The 25,000-nt window shown below is 37.2% G+C and overlaps 1 protein-coding gene and 1 long non-coding RNA gene across 2 annotated transcripts in view; both read right to left on the reverse strand.

Moving 5' to 3' along the window:
• Positions 1-4,919, reverse strand: part of LOC118765814 — a 7,500-nt gene extending 2,581 nt beyond the window's left edge. Inside the window, exons 1-2 of the long non-coding RNA XR_005001694.1 lie at positions 4,436-4,919; positions 2,860-2,864 (exon numbers count right to left, since the gene is read on the reverse strand). This is a non-coding gene — a long non-coding RNA (uncharacterized LOC118765814). The remainder of the gene's footprint in view (positions 1-2,859; positions 2,865-4,435) is intronic.
• A 6,723-nt stretch (positions 4,920-11,642) lies between these two features.
• The window catches only part of LOC115218300, a 1,044,479-nt gene continuing 1,031,121 nt past the window's right edge, over positions 11,643-25,000 (reverse strand). Inside the window, exons 15-17 of the mRNA XM_036508355.1 lie at positions 18,769-18,924; positions 16,248-16,402; positions 11,643-14,928 (exon numbers count right to left, since the gene is read on the reverse strand). Of these exons, the coding sequence (XP_036364248.1) occupies positions 12,633-14,928; positions 16,248-16,402; positions 18,769-18,924 (2,607 nt within the window). The 3' untranslated portion in view covers positions 11,643-12,632. The remainder of the gene's footprint in view (positions 14,929-16,247; positions 16,403-18,768; positions 18,925-25,000) is intronic.

Genomic DNA, 25,000 nt, shown 5'->3' on the forward strand with positions numbered 1-25,000 from the left:
TCTAAGTTCAAATCCCACTGAGATCAATTCCGCCTTTCATCTTTTCGGAAACAATAAAATATTGCACCAGTCACGTATTAGGGATCGATGTAATCGACTGTACCACTCCTTTGAAATTATTATACACACCGTTGTTTTTAGTCTAATATACAACATTATATACATCATCTTAATGACAGATTCCCAGCAAGACTACTATCACCTTCCAAATCGCACCACCCCCACTTATGCCGCATACATCCTGCTCTAATCAAATACTTAATTTTTTCTTCTCACGACCTTCATTTCTCTGGTATTAATCCCTTCCAGTTTTCCTACGCATGTCAACTACTAAAATACGTCGAAATATGGCGATATCTCCAGTAACACACGAACAAAACAAATGTTACTGGCACTAGTTTTTTTCCTTCTGAAAAAAAAGATGAATAAAGAAAGCAAAATTATGACAAAACAAACCTTAAAGGCCTTCATCCAAACACCGCCAATGCTCCGTTTTATCAACATTTGTTAAAACATTCATTTCCAAACCATCAAATCTCTGAAACACTCCATTCTTTCTGTTACACTTTTGCTAACAATATCGGTTTACAGAAGTTTAAGATGAAAATCATGCTTTTAACCTTCCCTAATGTAAAGACCAACTTGTTTGTTTTAATATACATAAACTGGAATATGTAAATGTGTTAATGCAAGAACTGAGCATTGAAAAGGGCTCTACATTATCGTAACGTAGAGTCCTTGGGACAGGCCACTGTCTTAATGCAATAACTAAACATAGTCTTATGCAAGAATTAGACAGTGTCTTAATAGATGAAGTGAACATTGTTTATATACGAGGAATAAACACTCTCCTAATGCAAAGACTGGAGACTGTCTTGTTGCAAGGACTGGACGACGTTTAGATACAAGTACTCGACAATGTTTTAATATGAAGACTAAATATATTGTCTTGTTACAAAATCTGGACGATGTCTTAACGCCAGGAATGGATATCTAAGCTTAATACAAACATCACTCAGATGATGTTCACACTGAATATCTGGTGCCTCAAACTCACTGATTTGATAGGCTTCAGCTATGTTTAATGTCCGCTCTCCTGAAAAAAAAAAAATTAAAAAAAGAAAACCAACCAAGAAACCATTAATTGTTATCCGCCATTTATAATTACCAGTCAGCCCTATATTTATACTCTAGTTTTACTGATTCCTTAATTTCTATTCTTGCATTCTTTTATTCTTGACTAAAACCATAAAAAACAAAAAAAGAAACCCATGCTTCCCCAATTCTAATCCGTAATTCCTTTATTTATTCCTTTATATCAATTCTCCAATAATTTATATTCTTTCAAATTGCTATTAATTTATTTCTTTATTTCTAACCAACCCATAAAATAACAATATTATTCAAATATTATTATTTTTTCATTAAAAAAATAAAAAAAAATAATTTTATTCCTTAATTATTATTTATTCTTTTATTCCTGGACTCACTCATTCGTTCATTTATTCATTTCCCCCCCACCCCTATCCATTCCATTACCCTCGTTATAGAGACAATATGTTGAAATGAAACTGTGCGCAATCATTGAAACGTGGAATAGCACCAAATAGCAACTATGTGTGTGTGTGTGTGTGTGGTGTGTGTGTGTGTGTGTGGTGTGTGTGTGTGTGAGGCTGTATGTCCGCGTGTCTGTGTGTGCATACGTTGGTGTGTGTGTGTGTGTGTGTGTGTGAATCTGTGTATGTGGCAAAAAAAACCCAGCAGCATATCCACCACCATCACTGCAGCAGTACCCCCTCCCACGCCACCCCCTCCAACGCAATCATCCCGTTCCAGCACCAACACTACACACCTTACTGAAATAGTCCGACCCTCTCCCCACCCTCATATTTAATTTGCCCATTGTCATTCTTTCGCATTTATCAGTCCTCGTCCTCCTCCTCCTCCTCCTCATCATCATCATCATCACCATCACCATCACCACCACCATCATCATCATCATCGTCGTCGTCGTCGTTGTCATCATCGTCTTCATCTTCATCCTTACAGCCTCCTCCACATCCTCCAAATCCTTCTCCTCATCATTATCATTACCATCCTTCTCTTCCTTCTCCTCTTCTTTCTTCTCCTTCTCCTCCTCCTCCTCCCCATCATCATCATCATCATTGCCATCGCATGGTCATCATCATCATCACCTCTCCTGATTATTATTATTGTTACCATCACCATCATCATAAATATTCTTACCATGATCAGGATTATCATCATTATCATCGTCATAGATTACACCACCAAAACCACCACCACCACCACCACCACCACTACCATCATCACCACCACCACCATCATTATCATCATCATCGACATCAACATCACCAACATCATCATCATCATCATCATCATTGTCGTCATCGTCGTCGTCATCGTCGTCGTCATTGTCATCGTCGTCGTCATTGTCATCGTCGTTGTCATGATCATCATCGTCATTGTTGTCATCTTTACCAAGTCGTCGACGCTGTCATCACTTTTATCAATGACGTCATCATCGTCATAATCATCGTCATCGTCATCATCGTCATCATCATCATCATCATCATCATCATCATCATCTTCCTCCTCATCTTTATCATCATCTTCCTCCTCATCTTTATCATCATCTTTATAATCAATTATATCATCATTTTCAGTACCCCTTTCTTCCACCTCACCATCATCACTGATACAGCCTTTATATCTCATTGGCATCGTGACCGATATCAAATCCTGAAAACCTCGAAACCCATCCTTCCTCATCAGTTCCATCGCTGTAACGAAGGGGCCATTAGCCATCAAAATGATAATTAAGACCACCACCACCACCACCACTGCCTTCGCCACCGCCACAGCAAACTCAACCTCCGTCTCGCTACTGTAACGTTCTCCATAACAGTAATATACTGAGGTACATGTCAACAACAATGCTTCTACTTCATCACTCTACCGACCGGCCAGAAATAGCAGCCAGTTCTCTATCAAATTCCACTTTAAACTTTACAAAAAAAGAAAAAAAATATGACGAGGTAGGCAAATATGGAGTGCGTTTAAAGGCGGCGAGCTGGCAGAACGTTAGCACGCCGGGCAAAATGCCTAGTTGTATTTCGTCTGTCTTTATGTTCTGAGTTCAAATTCCGCCGAGGTCGACTTTGCCTTTCATTCTTTCGGGGTCGATAAATTAAGTACCACTCGCGCACTGGGGTCGATCTAATCGACTGGCTCCCTCCCTACAAAATTTCGGCCCTTGTGCCTAGAGTAGAAAAAAAAAATATGGAGTGCGTTTAATCAATCGTCCACCAGGTCAATCTTGACTCAGAGCTAATGAAAATAAAATATAACAAAAACAATAACAACATCAATAGCAGCAGCAGCAGTAGCTGAAACTACAGCAAGGATCCGTGTGGTTAACTGTCTGTAACTCTAAGAAAGCATTCGCTTCTAAATAGAAGAGAATACCTTTTTAAAGTTGGTGATAGCATTTCAATTAACGACACTAGGAAAGTTGTGCGTGTGTACATCTCCATTAGTAAGAAGGTACCAGTAATATAATGAGGTAGAATGTATATGTCCATATTGAGGATTAAGTAATGAATTGGTAGAGTCTTTGGAGAGATAGAAAGAAAACCTCAAAGTAGTTTGTTTTCATACAGTTTTGCACAGTGCTCAAATCCCGCCGAGGTCAACTCAGTTTTTTTGTCATTTCAGGGTCAACAAGTAAGTGGTAATCCAAGGCGACGGATTGGTAGATTTGTTAGAAGGTTGGGCATGTTGCTTTACGGCATCTCTACCGGCTCTTTACGTTCTGGCTGCAATGTAAGTGGGGACTTTCATGTTAAATTGTATCAACCTTTGGGTAAATATCGGTAGTATGGAAACTATGCATGCATAGGTAACTGATAGTCTTCAACGAAATGAAAAAATAAATACCTTGCTTACACCATCCCAAGCATGAGCAAATGCATGGTTAATCACAAGCAATATCTAGGCCTCTAGACATGGAATATGTGTATACCTATTATATCAAAACCTCTGTATCTATGTTCAAATATAAAAGTGTCTATAACAGGTTCGTTGATGTCGTTTTCGGTATTGTTTGTTCTGCTGTTATTGTTGTTCTTCTTCTTCCAATCAAGACTCACGCCATTAGCCACAAAGAATAATCTCTAATTCGAGTCTACTCTAAGCTACTAAGAATGCGTGTGGCAGAAGACGAGATGTTCACCGGTAGAATTCTTTTAAACATCGGCCCGCTCCATGAGGGATGACATTATGCTAAATAACAGCAATAACAGCGACCTCAACAGCTAGTAGTTCTCTTGAAATGGCATTGAGAAATCGCAACAAAAAAATAAAGTTCCATTTACACACACAGAGACACAAACACACACAGGCACACACACACACACACACACACCACACACACACACACACACACACACACACACACACACGCACGCACACACAAAGCGGCGGAGGAAAAACGCAAGGAAAAGAGAACTCGAAAATTTCTAGAATGCCGCAACCTCCAGTTTCGTCTACCCATTTCAAATATAATTACTAGCGCATTAATTAATTCATTAATTAATCATGATCCACAGATGAATACCTCTGATTGAGTCCGACTAGTTTAGCAAAAATTCAAACGGAAACAATAACTGTTATTTGTAAATTTTTTTTCATAGTCGTCAAAATTATTTGTTGTTTTGTACTCAATGTTTGCGATAAAATACAACCAATTTATATCAGCATGTATCGTTGGTGTTGTCAGCGTCAGCGTGCCGTTGTTGTTGCTGTTATTGTCACCATTCTTGTTATTTCTGTTGTTATTATCACTGTCATTATTGTTATTATTATTACTATTATTATTATTATTATTATTATTACTCTTATTATAATATTATTATTATTATTATTATTATTATTACTATTATCATAATGTTATTAATATTACTATTATTATTATTATTATTGTTATTATTATTACTCTTATTATAATGTTATTATTATTATTATTACTGTTATTATAATATTATTATTATTACTATTATTATAGCTGTTCTTATTGTTGTTGTTACTGCTGTTGTTATTATCTTACGTTTTTTTCTCAATAATATTCTTGTTAATGTCTTTATGTTCTGAGTTCAAATTCCGCCTAGCTCGCCTTTGCCTTTCGTCTTTTCGGGGTCGATAAATTAATACCAGTTGCGTACTGGAGTCGATCGAATCGACTGGCTCCCTCCCCAAAAATTTTGGCTTTTTGCCTCGCGTAGAAAAGAGTATTCTTGCTACTGCCATAATTTATGCAGTGTTATTGCTATTGTTGTGGAGGCGCGTGGCTTAGTGGTTAGGGTATCAGCATCATGATCGTAAGATTGTGGTTTCGATTCCTGGACCGAGCGACGCGTTGTGTTCTTGAGCAAAACACTTCATTTCACGTTGCTCCAGTCCACTCAGCTGGCAAAAGTGAGTAACGCTGCGATGGACTGGCATCCTGTCCAGCTGGGGAACACATATGCCATTGAAACCGGGAAACCGGGCCCATGAGTCTGGCTAGACTTTAAAAGGGCGCAATTATTTATTACTATTGTTATTATTGCTAATATTATTGCTGTTACCATTGTCATAGCATAAATTTTCTTATCAATATTCTTTTACTATTTTTATTACTGTTATTATTACTCCTGTTTCTGTTATTATTGCGTCATTTTTCTCATTGATATTCTTTGCGGTGTTATTACTATTGTTATTACTATTGTTATTACTTCTGTTATCATCGTTGTTATTGCATAATTTTTCTCATTAATATTCTTTCTATTGCCGCTGTTATTATTATTGCTATTGTTCCTACTGTTGTTGTCATTGTTATTGCTGTTGTTGTTGTTGCCGTTGTTATTATTATTGTTATTATCGCTGTTCTCTTTATTATTCTTGCTGTTACTGTTGTGGTCAATGTTCTTTTTGTTCTTGTATTTAATATTGTTTTCACTGGTGGTGGAGAAATGACAGAACTGTCAAAGCGTCCAACAGAATGCCTTGCAGTGTACGTTCCGGCAGCCCTCTGAGCCTTAAGTTCAATCTCCACTGAAGCCAACATTTACCTACCATCCATCTGAGGTCGATGTATAAACTGCGGGCGCAACTGTCTTTTAGTACAGCCCCGAGCCGATCAAAGCCTTGTGAATGAATTTGGTAGACGGAAACTGAAAGAAGTCCGTCGTACTCCGCCCCACATACACACGCGCACGTGTGTGGTGTGTGTGTGTGTGTGTGCGTGTGTGCGAACATGCACGTGTGTGTTTGTGTTTATCGCTCACTACTGCTAGACAACCGGAGTTCAATTATTTGCCTGCTCGTGCACTAGTGGTTCGACAAAAGAGACCAATAAATTAAATATTAAGTATCAAGCTTAAAAAAAAATGGATCGATTTATTCGCTCGAAACCGTTAGGGTGGTACCCCAGCATTGCTGCAGTCTAATGATTCGAACTGGCGCTCTGTCGGCTACAACGACGAGATACAATAGATCCGACCAACGGAACAAAACTTGCTCGTGAAATTAACGCGCATGTGCCTGAGCACTCCTACAGACAAGAATACCCTTGATTTAGTTTTCAGGGAGATTCAGCGTGACACGGAGGGTGACAAGGCCGGCCTTTGAAACACAAGTGCAACTAATTTTTTTCCAGCCGAGTGAACTGGAGCAACGTGAAATAAAGTGTCTTGCTGAAGAACACAACGTGTCACCGGGAATCAAAATGCCGACATCAGGATCGTGAGCCGGATACTCTAACTACAAATAAGTAAAAACTAAAAGCGAACATGTATTTGTTGTGTTATATAAATGTGGAGAATGTGTCGTAGTATATGTGACTAGTATTATATTTGAGATGTGTGTGGTTTGCGCTAGTGTTTTTAAGGTTGTAACTACGAGTATATATTTCACTTGTTGCTGTTTATGTGTGCTGTATACAGAGTAAAATGCAACGGTTGTATTATTGAATAAAAAGTGTTACACAGAAAGTAGGTTCTACCTTGCAGGTCTTTTTTATATATTTAACTCTGTGTATAAGTTTATGGGCGCTTGTGTGCTTTTAATGTTTTTTTTTAATTTGTAAATGTGATTCACTTTACCTCGTGCTCCTGTTTTTTTTTAAATCCATACCCTACTTTCTGTTTTTTCCTTTTCTGTTTCAAGATATTTGCACTCTCACAGATTCTAGGTCTCCTTTGTTGCAGGCAATATTTCAAAAGCTCTTCTTCTTCTTCTTCTTCTTCTTCTTCTTCTTCTTCTTCTTCTTCTTCTTCTTTGTTTGTATGTGTGTGCGTGCGAGCATGTATGTGTGTGTGTGTGTGCGAGCATGTGTGTGTATATGTATGTAAGTATATATATATATATGTACATATATAATATATATATATATATATATATATATATATATGTATGTATTATATGTGTGTATATAGGTATATGTATACATACATACATATATATATATATATATATATATATAATATATATATATAATATATACATATATGTATTATATGTGTGTATATAGATATATGTATACATACATACATACATACATACATACATACATACATACATACATACATACATATATATATATATATATATATATATATATACATGTATATATATATATCATTCACCATGATTTATCGCTAGCCACTATACTTTTTTATTTTCTCTCTCTGCTTGGTTCTGTGTTCCTTTCTGTGGAAGATCGTAGGCTCGAAACGTAAAAGACTTTCTCACTTCCCGAGCGTTAAACTAATACATCTGTTTGTTGTTTACACAACTATCTTCGTCTTTTGTTTTGTTCTTTTTTTTTATAAATTCCGACTATAATCTATATAATCCTAATGTTTTGAGTTTCTAATTTAGATAACGGAGTTTTTTTAATAAGAAAAATTAATATTTTATTTATTTCTTAAAAAATATTGTTTAACTCTATTTGCTTATTTATTTAACGATTATCATTAACCTGAAGATTGACTATAATTTTAGTTCGAATTTTATTTCAATTCAATTTAAACTTAATTGTCATTCGAATTTAATTATAGCCATGAAACGTACGTAGTGTTTTTACTTATATTATATTTATCATTTTTTAATACTTTTTGGGAAAAAAACTTATATATATATATTATTTTCATATATATATATATATTAATTATATCTATTTATTTGTTATTTATGTATTGGTTTATGTCTATCACTGTTTGAGTTGCCTAATAGTGGTTTTATATCTAATTCATATTTTAAATATATATTATATATATAATATATATATATATATATTAAGTCGTCGAGTATAAAATTTGTAGTAAGATATGTATGTATTTATATATATATATATATATATATATATATACAAATACATAGATAGATAGAAGGACATGCAAAAGATGTGCGAATGTAACAAATGTATATAGTAGCTCTAAAGAAATGCCAGTGTTGATGTCATTGTGATGGGTGCTTGTATGTGTATGAGATGTGGGTATATATTTTAGCTTTAATGCAGATAAACAAATTATGTATAACAGCTTGGGTTTGATACACAATATATATATATAAATATTTATGTATGTATGAATGTACGTACATATGCATGTATGTATGTATTATGTATGTATGTATGTGTGTGTGTGTGTGTGTGTGTGTGTGTGTGTGTATACATGCAAACAGACAGGAAGCAAAGACTGAAGATTTTCAGCCGTCATATCTCTTCACCTTGATACTTGTATTCCTCCTATAGCCTCTATCATTACCCCGCGGAATTGTTCCCTCGTTTGAATCATTTGAACGCTACAAAGTGTTTTCTATACCAATAATCTCTGGATCTCATCGGTCAACTATATTTTTGTTTTTAAGACAACTTAACATCGATACTGTTGGTATTCCTATTATATTAGGTGGGTCAGCGTACAGAGTTACCCGAGTTTTTACATCCTATTCACTTGAGTCTAACTTAGAACTAAGGTACGTAAGATCTTGAACGTGACCTATGAGATCTTCTCCGATGTTGTTGATGGATTCTTGTTGATTGTGATAAAAACTCGGATAGCCAAGCAAACTAGATGTTGTTTGGAAATTAACCCTGTCAGTCAACCTTAAGAGTTCCCCTCCTTTTTATAGACATCACCAATCTGGACGGTTAAAAAAAGACTGAAATCCAACTAGATGGAACTTGAATATTAAGAGGAGTCTTAAACATATCTAGAAATCATTCCACTTACAAACGGCTGCAATGGAGATATCTTGTCTGTTTCCAGTATTATAAGAGAAAGGCGCTTGCGTTTTGCGATACATTGCTGGAGAGACAAACAAGAGCTGGCAAGTGACTTACTGCTATGAATGCCAAAGCGTAACCGTGCTCGAGCAGGTCGTCCGAATACAAACGTATGTAGAACAACTCACCAGAGACCCTGGTCACCCGCCCAAACACCTTCCTCATCTTACACAGGACCGAGATGGACGGTGTATGCGGGTTAACAATATCTGAGCAAGCTCGACCGGATGATGGTGATGATAAGTACATAGGGTATCCTTTGTTGACTCATGAATATTTGATGAGGATTTAAAAGAGATTGGGAGTAGGGAGAGAGTGGGATCAAGCGAGTGAGATAAAGAGAGAGAGAGAGAGAGAGAGAGAGAGAGAATATAATTATGTAGGAAAAGGTTAAGTTTAATGAAGAAAGATTCCGCCGAGGTCGACTTTACTTTCCATCCTTTAAGGGTCAATAAATTAAGTTGCAACGAAAAACTGGGGTCGATGTAATTGACTAGTCCCCGTCCGCGAAATTTCGGGCCTTGTGCCTTTAGTAAAATGACTGAGACAAGTAGAGAGTGAAAGTGGTACTTTTCACATACACCTGTGTACACGTATATGTCACAATCAACAAGAATCCACCAGCAACATGTGCGTGTGTATGTGTGTATGTATGTATGAACGTATGTACGTATGTATTTACACACATACATGTATATATACATACATAAACATCTAAAAATTATGCGTTTGTATTTTGGATGTGTATGGAGTTAAAATGCTATGTGGCGTGTCCATGTGTACGCGCATATATACATATATATACATACACATATCATATATATATATATATATATATATAATATTATATATATATATATATATATATATATATATACGATATGTATAGTATATGTATATATGTATGTATGTATGTATGTATGTATGTATGTATGTATGTATGTATGTATATAAATCGGGGCGTGCCGTGATCTTTCTGGCTGGGGAAGCAATGACCAAAATTTTCTGTCACATAGATATTTGAACCAAATTGACATGTTCATATACAGCTATTTTTAAAATATAAAAAAATCGGATTTTATATTAAAGATGTTCTGCAATTTGAAAAAAATATAAGCAATTAGTCGAATAAATGCAGAAATCTACGTGCGTGTTATCTTTTCACCGTTTTTCTGATGGAAGCAGAATGTCAACTTGTTTCCCATTTCCTATCTAAGTGTTACATAACAACATAAGATTATATATATCATAGGTATTGCGAATTGACAGAAACTTAATTTAAGCGCATAAGTATTTATTAGCATCTGAAACTATTCATTATCAGCTCTTACTAGAAAAAAAAATTGGCTTTGTGACCGCACACGTACATGCCAAATAGCATTTTAACTCAACACCCATTCAATATCTATCTATCTATCTATCTATCTATCTATCTATCTATCTATCTATCTATCTATCTATCTATCTATCTATCTATCTATCTATCTATCTATCTATCTATCTATCTATCTATCTATCTATCTATCTATCTATCTATCTATCTATCTATCTATCTATATATATATATATAAGTGCTATTAAGTTAGACATGGCCTGGACCAATCTCTGGTCGAAACATATCTAAGTTTTATCTAAGTTTTATATATATATATGTATGCATATATATATATATATATATAAACCAGATAAACCAGATAAACCAGATAAACCAGATAAACCACTTCCACCTCAGGTGTCTTCGGAACCTCCTTCACATCCGCTGGCAGGACAAAGTCCCAGACACGGAAGTTCTGAAACAGGCAGATCTCCCTAGCACCATCACGATCATGCGCAAGGCCCAGCTGAGATGGGCGGGCCACGTCTCCCGCATGTCCGACACTCGCATCCCAAAACAGCTCTTCTACGGTGAACTCAGCCAGGGCAAACGCAAAGTCGGAGGGTAGAAGAAGCGCTTCAAGGACAGTCTCAAAGTCTCTCTCAAAGACTTCTCCATCGGCACAGAGACTTGGGAGACACTTGCTGCCGACCGCTCATCCTGGCGTAGCGCAATCACCACAGGAGCAGGGACAGCTGAGGAGGGACGGATTCGGTCAGCAGAGCAGAAACGCCAGATGTGGGAGGGGCTTCCTTGCCCGGATTGGCCTCACCAGCTACCTCCGGTCTCATAGCAGCAATTGCACCAAATGATGTCAATGGTCATCTTCGAACCCGAAGGACGAACATTATGTCTGTGTATATACATATATACATACATACATACATACATACATTATATATACAGTATATGATAGTGTGTATGTTTGTATCTCTGTATGTAATTATTGCGTGTATGAGTATTTATTTGTGTCATTATATATGTGACCTTGTTGCTGAATCGTACGCATACGCACGCTCATTCACACACACACACACACACACACACACACACACACACACACAAACACACGCGCGCGCGTGCACGCACAGATACACGCCCGCACGTACGCACACACACAAAGAAAATCGACCTCGGAATCAAAATCTATGGTCATGAGTATTCAAGTGTTCAGTTACTTCAACTACCACCCTCATTGAATTAGCGTATACGTGGCTGAGTATAATAGCGGAGTTAACACGACACAGGGACTAGTCCGGGCCTTTGAATTACATGTGAAATCCACCCGATGGGATTCCGCATAGTTTCCCTCGACCAACTTTCATTCATTTATTGACTTCAGGTTATGGAAAATGGCGCTTACCTAAGATGCAATACTGTGAACTGAGAGAGGAGCGAACTTCATATACCCTTGCAGTACCTCATATATATAATTCAGGGTCATAAGAGCCATTGTGTCCTTTTCTAAAAGAGTAAGGCATGAATTGAGCACGATGTGCCTGCCATTTCTAGTAGCCACCAGTAGTTGTCTTCCTCGGTTGATATGTTAATATGCTTTTTTTGTATGTAAGAACATGTATAATATAATTGCTTGTCATGTAACGTGTCTGTGCGTGTTTATGGTGCGTCTATGTAAGTGAAGTATGTATGTGTTGTGGAGGTGAGTGTGTATGTGATTGTGTATGCGTGTGTGTGTGTGAGTGTGTGTGTGTGCACGTGGTAGCGGTAGCGGTATTGTCGACGGTGGTGATGGTGGTGTCCAACTGGAGAAATAGCAACAACATGAGTGAGTAGGACGTAACACGAAGCACGATTTTCTCTAAGCTTCTTCCTCTCTTTCCTCTTGCTCTCCCTCCATCCCTCCCTGCTTCCTTCTTTCTCTCTTCTGCCTTTGTTTTTTTTTAAAATTCAGACGTAAGAAACCTCATACTCAAGATCATCAAGTGCCAGTAGCTCCCTCTGTATTCGGGTCAAATCCTGTTGTAGCTTACGAATACGAATCTTCCTTTCGTTGTCAATGACTTTCTCCATTCCTTCGGCTGATGGCAGCCCCAGTTCTTGCTCAGGACAGGTCTCCATGGTTTCGACGTTCGGTTGAGGTTGTCCCTTACATGACGATGACAATGTCGATGAAGATGATAATTTTGATGATGATCTTGATGATGTTGAAGATGATGATGATGATATTAATAATGATGATGACGATGGCGCAGACGCCTGCGCTGACGGTAAAGCAGAAGAAGAAGTAGCTGTTGCTGATCTTGTTAATGAGGTTGTGGTCGACAACGACGACGATGTAGTAGTAGTGATAGTAGTAGTAGTTGCAGTCTTTGTTGTTGCTGCTATTGTTGTTATGGTTGTTGTTGTTGATGATGATGATGAAGGTGATGATGATGATAATGATGATGGTGATGATAATGCCGTTGACGAAGACGATGACACCGATGACGAGGATGTAGGCTGAACTGAAGTATTAGTATCAGTCGTAATAATGCTGCTATTATTAGTATTAGTATAAGTGGTAATAGTACTAGTTGTAGTAGCATTAGTAGCAGCAGTAGAAGTGCTGTTGTTAAATGTAGTATTAGTGGTAGTAGAAGCTAGATTAGCAGTAGTAATAGTTGTAGCAGTAGCAATGGTACTAGCTGCTACCAACGTCGTCGCAGGCGCAGAAAATGTAGAGGACGAAGATCTGACCACAGCTCTGGATGTTGCTTTAGAAGCCACCTTTGCTGCTACTTTCGCCCATTTTTTGGATGATATTCTCATTGGCGGCTCTTCAATGCGAGGACAACTTTTGATATTTTCTTCTTTTAAACTATAGTCTGAAACATACGGCAGTTTTCCCCTACTTTGAGAAGGGGATGACACCTCGCTTATATTCTTTTGCAATAAAGGTTTCATTTTCGATGGAACCATTTTGTTTGAACACGTGAGCATGTAATCAGACGATGGCGATGATGACGATGATAACGATGAAGATGAAGTTCTTTTAGGACCCGACTGTACTGGAAGTAATTCTTCGGTATTGTTCAGCTTGGTTCGCCGATTTTTCGTATCATCAATCCAAGATTTCTGGGTTAACTTTTTGAAAAGATTGAGTCTGAAATTTGACCAGGACGAGGATATTGAACCTGATGTAGCCAAACTTGGCATCATTGTGGTACTAGAACCACGCTGTAGAGAAGGTGACGATATTGAAGACAATTTCATGGAGGCGACTGTGTTGTATATTTTCCCTGGATATTTTTCTTTTTCAAATGTTCTACCTTGACGATCTTCCCCTGAACCAGCATATTGGACTCTTCCTTTCCTGTACTGCTTGTTATTATATTCTTCATCATCGTCATTATCAGCAATGACTTCATAGGTGTAGTCATGGCAATGGGGGTTCACGTTATAATAATCATCCCCATCATCTCCCCCTTCTCCACAACCCTCCACTTCCACTAAAAACCGCACTGTCTTATGTACACTATATCTGTTTTTATCAGGAGACAGTGGCGGCGATGGTTGTGTTTTCGACCGACGCAAGCTTGGTCGCTGCGGTTTCTTTAGTCTGTAATGTTGATTCATTGCCTTATCGTTCCGTAGGTCGGAAAAAGTTGCAGAGTAACAACCATCGTCAATAGAAGGTGATCCCAATATGGGTTCCTTTAATATTTCAACTGACGACGTAACCGGAAGTTGTTCAGCCTCATTGTCAACGCTCATGGAAACGCTGCGATGAGCTGCAAAAAATCTTGCCTTACTTGCTTTTAAATTATTGAGCTTGTATCTCTTGCACATTCTCGTAGCACCAATACCGTTATCTCCCGAGAAACGTTTTTCTTCTTCAGTTTTGTCTTCATCATCCTTATCATCATCACCCACTCCTTCCTCCATCTCTCTCACCCCTCTCCTTCCTACTCCATCATCTTCTTCGTCTTCATCTTCTTCATCTATATATTTTATAGTCTTGTTATTCGTGTCCTCTAGACAAGCTTTTTGCTCTGAACGTGTGATGGGATTTTTGGTATATTTACGGCAATTCGACTTGAAATTAGAAGCTTTGATTTTATCTGTGACTAACAGACCCGAGATTTGAAAATTGCCTTCATTTCTTTCCGATATCGCATCGACTTCGTCTTCTTCAGGGTGACTGTCTTCTGTTGTCTCTCCAAAATATGAGACCACGTCGTCTGCATCGGATATTGAATGGCAGCTGTCAAAATATATATAAACAATGTTAGAGTGACAATATAATCTATGACAAGACAATAAGCAGATAAATTAACATATAGAAAGGTACGTGAAAAGACACAAGGAGCGATGGGAAATAACAGTTGCGTTTTAAAACCCTCTAATGCCGGAGATATTTGACAAACCTCACTCATATTTTTCGTCATTGCTTGAAAAGAGTACAAATGAATAAACAATTGCCTGAGAAGAGTACAAATGAATAAACAACACTTTCTTCAGTTAACACACACACACACACACACACAAATATACAATCTCTCCCTCTCTCTCCCTCTCTCCTGCCCCTCTCTCTTTCTCATATATACTCCCCCACAACAAAGCTTTTAACTTAAAAACGCCCGGAATGAGTTCACTGTTTGAATAGAAAGCTTTCGACAGAACTATTGTTCAAAAGGATCCACATGCAAGTCCGACACGACAATGGTTGGACAAATTCTCCGGAGAAGGCACAGAGATGCTGAGATGAGGTTGAAAATGATGATGATAACGATGATGATGACAACCACTGAAGAAATTGGTAGTTCTATTACTAACTATGAACCAAATATTCTATTCATATGAGAGGCAATTTTTAGAATGAAACATAGACCTACCTATAACAAATTATTTAATGTAAAGTAATACATTCATTAATCACTTCACTTGACATGTAGAGTAATTAAAGAATTTGAGGGTTACATACATTACCTTTCTGAGCATTATATTACTGGTATTTATATATTGACTATGTACGAAAGAAAATGGCTTTTCATGAAATAAGAGGGATCTTTTCGGTTTGAATGGCAGTTTTTTCAAGCGGTGTCATATGAAATTGTCACCCATAACTATGACCCTAGTATCGATCTATGGCATTTCAATCTGTTTTAGGGTTAGGGGTGGGGGGAAGGGCATCTTTTTTTCTTCAGAAATGTAAATAAACCCAATCTGTTTCTTAAACGAGGGACATATTCATACGGCACAGAATGTTTTCACCCCAATAGGCATCATTGATTGGTTGAAATTGCAGAAATTGAAGAAAAAAACAACAGATATCTTACAAACTATAGAATTTTCTCAATAAAACCAAGAGAAAAAGGTGTTTTATAAACACATTCTACCAGTATACGAAGTTTAAAGGTGTTTAGTTACGTGGAAATTTATGTTAAAAAAACTGCCGTTCAAACCGAAACGATCCAATACGAGCATTATTTCACTCGTTAGTTACTTCAAGGTTATAATGTTCTAGTTAGCCGCGCACAATTTCGTAACAGAAGTGTGAATTGAGCAACTATTTGGACTTACCGCTGAGCAGAAGCAGCAGCAGTTCCGGTGATACTGGTAGACAAACTATCCAACCCGTCTTCCGGCATCAAAGCGAGCAGTTCATCAGTAAAGCGGAAATATGAGATATTTGGTAATTCCAATAAATACTCCAGACGATTGATTTCTTCCTCGAGCTTAATAGAAAAGAGATAAGAGCAAATCATAGGAAACAGTGAAAGCAATTAGTCAATGAAGAATCAGATTTAATTAAATTTTAAACCTAAACTAATGTAATAGCAAAAAACGTTAGGATGTTAACGCAAATATATGGATAAGTTAATTAAAGAAGTTGAGAACATGATAGTAAAATAAGAAGAAAAACGATATTTAACTCACGAAGACAATGAAAATAGCAATCATTTAGTTTATTCGAAAATTAAAATCATATGATTTTTGTTCGTTGTATTAGGAAAAATAAACACACACAAACGCATACACACACACAAACACACACAAACACACACACACACACACACACACACAAACACACACACACACACACACACACACACACCACACACACACACATACACACACACAGACAAATGCATACACGCACACACACAAACACACACACACAAACGCATACACACACACACAAACGCATACACACACACACACACACACACACACACACACACACTCACAAACTCGAGCCAAGAAGCAAAGCTACAAGTAGAAGAATAATAGCACACCACGCGATAAAATTTGTTAAAGACAAAGTAAAAAAGTTGACTGTAAAACAAATAAAAAAATGTTATCTATGGACCAGACATTTAATCTGGATATTATTGTTATTTCAATGCATATGTTGTATTTTGGCTTGAACGCGGTTTCGATCCCAGTTCACGTCTAGTAAGTAATATGTGCATATATGTGTATATGCGTATGAGTGCAAATCTACATGCATGTATGTGTTTGTGTGTGTATAGAAGTATGTATGTGAACTCATGGTTCTGTCCTTTTATGGATGTATTTTTCTAATATTCTGTCAAGAAAGGAAGGACAACATCCATAACTGAAATTAAAGAATCCATGACTGCTTGGAGACTAGAAGAGAGAAAGGAGGTTTATTCCCAGAGCAGAGATTATGCCGGATTACTAGCAACAGAGGGGCCTATACTGAACGTTACCACAAGCCCAGGTAGTGGACAGATTGACTTTACTGCGCAAGGACAAAAACGGCAACGCAGACTAAAGTGTACTAACATGTATTATGTACTGATGTGTTCTAATATAATAATATACTCTTTTTTTTACTCTTTTTACTTGTTTCAGTCATTTGACTGTGGCCATGCTGGAGCACCGCCCTTTAGTCGAGCAAATCGACCCCAGGACTTATTCTTTGTAAGCCTAGTACTTATTCTATCGGTGTCTTTCGCCGAACCGCTAATATACGGGGACGTAAACGCACCAGCATCGGTTGTCAAGCGATGTTGGGGGGACACACAAACATACACACACACACAAACATACACACACACACACACACATATACATATATACGACGGGCTTCTTTCAATTTCTGACTAACAAATCCACTCACAAGGCTTTTACCTAAGGTGCCACGCAGTGCGACTGAACCCGGAACCATGTGGTTGGTAAACAAGCTATTTACCACACAGCCACTCCTGCGCCTATATGTATACTATGTATGCTAAGATATGGTTAGTTTATATCACACTGTAAAGGTCATAGGGCTAGTTTCCCCGGTTTCTCTGGCGTATAAATTCTTCTCTGGATAGGAGGCCAGTGCGTCGTAGGATTCCTCATTTTTGCCAGCTGAGTGTAATGGAGCAATATGAAATGAAGTGTTTTGGTCAAGAACACAACGCATCTCCGGCTCAGGAATCGAAACCACAATCGTATGATTATAAGTCCAACATCCTGACCACGAAGCCACACGCTTCCACTATGCGCTAATGTAAGGTGTGTATTAACATGTATGATAAATACTAATATGTATTAATGTGCAGTGTGTATACTCCTGTGTAATAATGTTTCAGATAACACGGAACCCCAGGAAACTGGTGATTACCTACGTTGGCTAGACTTGTATTATTTGAAAACCCGACAGGAAAAATACAGTCAAACTGCAGTGGGGAGTGGAGTATCAAACGATTTGGACAGAGACCTTCTTCAGGGAAAAAAAGCGATGGCAAGAGTGAAATACTAACAAAGATAGTTAAGTACCCTCTATGTATGTATGATTAATTGGCTGCAGCTGATGGAGAACAGAAGACAACGTGAACGTCCGTACGTAGTCAAAATATACAATGTGTGCAGTAGTGTGAACTGTGTGCTAAAGTGTAACACACAGAGCTCTCCCTCGTCCCCTCTATTTATCGCCCCTAGCTCTCTCTGCCATGGTGGACGACCACAACAACAACGATGATGATGATGATGATGATGATGATGATGATGATGATGATGATGATGATGATGATGATGATGATGATGATGATGATGATGTTGTTGATGATGATAGAAACAAACTTACCGCCACTAACTCTCTCTTGTAAACTTTATTCTGAATTTCAGCTCTGTACTGCAGTTCCTTCTTGTCACTGAAATCGAACCTGCGGATGTTGGCTTGGACTGTGATACCAGTACCTGTGATCACTGGATTACCGTTTGACGTCATAATCGCGTATATCTAAAATAACGATGATAACAATAAAAAATAATTACATTCAATCGATGTCCGAAAGTATTTTTTTTTAACATTGTAAAAATCGCCGAACGTGTCAGTTCGACCCTCTAATATAGTCGTTATATTAACAGGCTGCTACTGCTGTTATGGCTGCTGTTCCTGTTACTAGCGAAAGTGTTCAAATATGAAGATACGTTGATACCACAGAAACACAGGAGTGGTGTTTTATTTTCTCCCTCTGGCCCGTTACTAGATATTCTGCAAATAAATCATGGATTCTTTCCTCCGTTCACTGATTAAGACTTAAAAATCATAAGAACAAATAATGAACATTATGATAATGATTTCTTGCATCTGCACATGACAATAGAATTTGTAGGTAAAGAGCATCGTTGATTGCGGTTATTGGTATTCATTTTATCAACATGTGTAAAATAAATATTATGAGATCTTCATGTTTATCTTGTTAAAGTTATTCGTGGTAACTCCTGTATAAATACTTTAGATACCATCCGTGTGTGATATATTGGTTCTGCATATTAGCGTCTTAGAAAAGACAGATCATTTATACTAGCGGGGCCTGTGAATATATCACGGAAAATATAGAAAACCTACTGGGTTATTCCTGAAAACTTTATCCAAAAAGCCTGAAAGCGTAGCCTGTGTTGTGTCTGTATCAAAAGATGGTCGTTCATCTGCTATTCATTGAAAAGTGAAGGAAATTGGAATACGATAATTACTGAATACACTTTATAGTAAAACAAAGATATTTTTACGGAGATGTACTTGCATAGCAAGTGACCTGATCTGAGATCCTGTGCTGGAACGAAAACAATTGCAGCGTGGAAGGTGTTTATAAGCCATTTAAGAAACACACAAAAATCGTTAGCTTCACTTCAACATTTAAATTGTTTTTTTTTTTCTGAAGCGAATGGCATGTTTGGGATGCGCATGCGTTAAGTGATAAGTAATATAGAAAAACTTAGTTCAATTAAAAACAAAATGCTTTTCACTATGCACCCAATATCGCCCCCCCCCATCACCACTTAAGCATAGCAGGGGAATAATTAAAATACTAATAAGCACACATAATTTCCACATAAACAGTGACGTAGACCGTCTGCATCTAAAACGTAAACAAGGTGGCAGAGGCTTAACATCGATCCAAGATGCCTTTGAATGTCGCATCATATCCCTTCTGCAACGTCTTTTGACCACCAAGTGTCGAAGTACATCCCCTGACCAAGTTTGCATACACGAGGATGATAACATCATCAGACTTGAGCAGCAACTTGAGCAACGCTCCTTGTCTGATAACCTAGAATACATGCCGGAAGAAGTCGCACGACTCTACCGCAACATATCATCGGATGAAAGGATGAGCCTATATGAGCAGAAGACTATGCATGGATATGTTAGTAGAAAGCTTCATCAAATCAGTTTATCATGGCCGAATAGCCGGATGTGTAATAATGTTTCACATTGAAGAGTATGCGTTTGCAATCCAGGAACAGGAAATATCAACCAAGTACCTGATGCACAAAACGGATAGTGATGCGGGAAAAGCTGTAGAATGTAACAACCGATGCTGACTTTCTGGAGTTCATACTGAAGATATCACCCACATCATAAGCATGTGTAATAATGTTTCACATTGAAGGGTATGCGTCTGCAATCCAGGAACAGGAAATATCAACCAAGCACCTGATGCACAAAACGGATAATGATGCGGGGAGAGCTGTAGAATGTAACAACCGATGCTGACTTTCTGGAGTTCACACTGAAGATACCACCCACATCATAAGCATCCGAAAATGTGATCACGGAGGTATCTACCGATGAGACATGACGTTGTAGCTAGGACACTCTATAATGAAATCTGTCGGAAGGATAGTCTCGAGGACAAAGAAATAAAAACCCACAATATGCTAGAAGCCATAGCCACTAATAATGAAAAGGAATACTGGTGGAATGTACCAGTGAAGACTTCAATAAAATGTAAACACAACAGACCTGATATAATGATTTGGGATAGAGAAGAGAAACTGTGCACAGTTGTGGAAATTAGCTGCCCAGCATATGTTAACATCAACTGAAGATCAGTGAAAAAGAGAACATCTATGCTGAAGTATTGAGAAATCTGCAGTTAATGTATCTTTGAAATAAACTGAATAATGACATACATACCCGCACACTGTCACACAGATACAGGGATATGTGCATATATATGTATGTATGAGTGTGTATATATGTATATTGTATATATATATATATATATATATTATATATATATATATATATATATATATATATGTATGTATGTGTATATAGATATATGTATATAAATATATGCTTGTACATATATATATATATATATATGTGTGTGTGTTTTTATGCATTCATGTATGTATGCAAGCATATGTGTATATGAATGTTGTAAATGCTTATGTTTACTGATTTAGTCAAAGTAATTGAGTTTTATATACACACATATTTATATACACTCATATATATACGCATATATATATAGTGAGAGAGAGAGGGACAGAGAGAAAAAAGAGAGAGAGAGTGGAGGGAGGGAGGGAGGGAGAGAGAGAAAGAGAGAGAGAGAGAAGTACGGAAATACGAATGAGGACAGAGATATAATAAAGAATTAGCCAAGGTAATTAAAATTTTATAAATATGTTTGTCGGCCAATCATAAATTTAATCACATTTTTATACAATTAAAATTCCACGTAAATGACGATATTTAATCATATCATTTTAAACGTTAATATAAATTCCAGTGAAGAATTCAGCATTTATTCCATTCTTGTTTCCGTTGTTCAGGCACTCGCGTCATTCGCGGCTTTTGCATCCTTCCACGTCTACTTGTATTAGGGGAGGCGCAATGGCCCAGTGGTTAGGGCAGCGGACTCGCGGTCGTAGGATCGCGGTTTCGATTCCCTGACCGGGCGTTGTGAGTGTTTATTGAGCGAAAATACCTAAAAGCTCCACGAGGCTCCGGCAGGGGATGGTGGTGATCGCTGCTGTACTCTTTCACCACAACTTTCTCTCACTCTTACTTCCTGTTTCTGTTGTACCTGTATTTCAAAGGGGCGGCCCTGTCACTCTCTGTGTCACGCTGAATATCCCTGAGAACAACGTTAAGGATACACATGTCTGTGGAGTGCTCAGCCACTTACACGTTAATTTCACGAGTAGTCTGTTCCGTTGATTCGGATCAAACGGAACCCTCGTCGTCGTAACCGACGGAGTGCTTAGATAGACTTGTATTAGGGGACCAGAACAAAAACAACACCATCAACAAAAACAATTCCAGAAATTGCAAGCAGGGTAACATTCTAAACGCCAGAAAACAAATAAATACCAATTGTTTAACCAGAGAACTAAGAAGAGCACTGATAAACGTTATCGAACCCCCTGATACCGGAGGTGGAAACAGAGGAGAGATTCAACTTTCGGATGTAGACTTGATTGTCCAATGCCTATAACAGACTGTGTGTGCATGTGTGTATGTGTGTGTGCGCGTGTGCGTATGTGTGTGTGCTCGTGCGCGTGAAGAGTATCAATGCGTGTAAGCATACATACCCGTACGTATATATGTTTGTGTGTGTGTGTGTGTGTGTAGACATATATATATATATAAACACATACATATATACGTACACACTCACACACACGCACACATATATATGCATATATACATACATACTCACACACATATATATACACACACACACACAACACATTAATATATATATATATACATATATCTATCTATCTATCTATCTATCTATATATCTATCTTTCTATATATCTATCTAGCTCTCTCTCTCTCTCTCTCTCTCTCTCTCTCTCTATATATATATATATATATCTATATATATATATATATATAATATATATGTATAAAAAATATATATAAAAATACAAAATGGGACAAGAACGCAAAACATTCAAATAGACGACACAAAAAAAAAACGGACGGGTCATTCGAAGCCTCTAATCTTCAGTCAAGAACCGGATCATCCTCGCAATTTCGGCTGATTTATATATATATATAAATATATACATATGCATACACATATTTATATATATATATATGTATATATATATATATGTCACGTGGATAATTCATATTTTTAAATAGTTTGCCCGTTGTGTCGTTGAATATGCAGATGCATAAACAAATAAATAAATGAAGGTAAACTTGTGCGCATCTTCACGGACGAACACACATATGAGCACAAATATATGTAAGGGAGAATATAAATAAATCAGAAATATAAGCATATAGATGATTATTTGAACGTGTTGTTTTTTTCTGGGTACCCCACTGATGTATAGAAGTGTTAAAACGAGTACAGATTCATTTTACCACCCAAAGTAGAAGCGTTACAAAATACTTGTCCAACGATTTGTGCAACAGATTTTATGCTGCAACGCCGTGGCTTCAGTCATTACCTTATTCCTAGGAAGCGAATTAAAATGTGTTTTTTACCGTTAATTGATGTAAACAACCATGTCAGAAGCAAATAGACTTCCGTAAGACATCGTTTTATGTTTATCCTATCTTGTAAAAGTTTATATTTTTTTATTGATTGATGTTTTTATGTTTCAAGTTTTATATGTGAGTGTTTAATCATGCTATGTACAAAATAAGCCTTGGAACTGTCTCAATTTCAAAGAGGCTGTATATTGGGTCATTCTACGTAAAATCGCAGAAAACCTTGGAATCCCGCTTTGTACAGTTAATAGAGTGATTGTGCAATTTACCAGACAGGAGAAGAAGTCCACATCTCCTTCCCAGATCAACCAGAGTTTTCTAATAGGACCCTTCCCTTTTCTAAGAGAAGTGTGGAGGGTAATCTACGTTGCAAGGTCTCTGACATAGCAGAACAAGTTGATGTCAGTTCCAGAACAGCTATCAGGTATGTCTACAAACTTGCTTACTATGGCAGAACGGCAAGATGAAGCCACTTCTTCGACCAGCCAATATCAAGCAGAATAAAAATTGGGCCAATGAGATAGTGGAGAGGCCACTAGCATTTTGGGACACTGCCATATTCTCTGACGAGTCCAGATTTTCTGTATTTCCTGTTAGTGGTCGAGTGTGGATCTGAAGATTCTGTGATACCAAAAATTTGATGTGAAAAGATTGCAGCCAAGATTGAAACATGGCAGATATTCTGTGATAGTTTTGGGAGCAACTTGGAGCAATGGTTGATCAGAGCTGGTGGCGTATGAGGGAAACAAAAACTCAGATAAATATGTGCCCATATTGTAGAAATGACTCCTTCTAATCTTCTCTAGCGGTGAATTGATTAAAGAAGACTCTTTATATATCGAAGATGGCGATACTTGACACACGGCTAAAATGTCCCTAGATTTCTTCAATGAAAATAGCATTAAAAGTTTCCATGGCCAAGCCAGTCGCTAAATATGATCCCTATTGAAAACCTCTGCGACATGATGGACAGGAGACATTATAAAAAGAACACGAAAGTATCTCTTCAAAGCCAGATCTTTTGAAATTACTGCATGAAACTTGGCAATAAATTCCGCATGAGAATATTCATCATCTGATTAGTAACATGTATTGAAAAATGCAAAGGGCATGTCTACAAAATATTAAATATTCATATCATAATAATTAATAAATAATTTGAATGTATAATTTCAGACTTAAATAAATTTTATTGATGATAAGGGTGTCTGCTTACTTATGTCATGTCTGTGTGTATATAATATGGTTTCGAATACAAGGACAAGATAAACACAAACAACAGCTTCGAAAGCTTCAGTTTCTGTATGCAGGTTATAAATATACATTCATACCATTAACAATTAGTGCACTTGAGTTTCTGAATAAATGTGGAATTGACAATCTGGATAGGCTGCCTGAAAATTCACACACTACTAATACAATCTGTTAGGGGAACATTAAATATATTCAACAATTATCCCAAGTTTAAAATGGTGTTTTTGTTTTTGCTATTTATATTCCAAGGACAGAGGTTTGAATCTTTACAAATACCAGCTCAAAGAAAAAATTTAGGCAATTAAAAACAGAA

Source organism: Octopus sinensis, linkage group LG13 (assembly GCF_006345805.1).
Source record: "Octopus sinensis linkage group LG13, ASM634580v1, whole genome shotgun sequence".
NCBI lineage: Eukaryota > Metazoa > Mollusca > Cephalopoda > Octopoda > Octopodidae > Octopus > Octopus sinensis.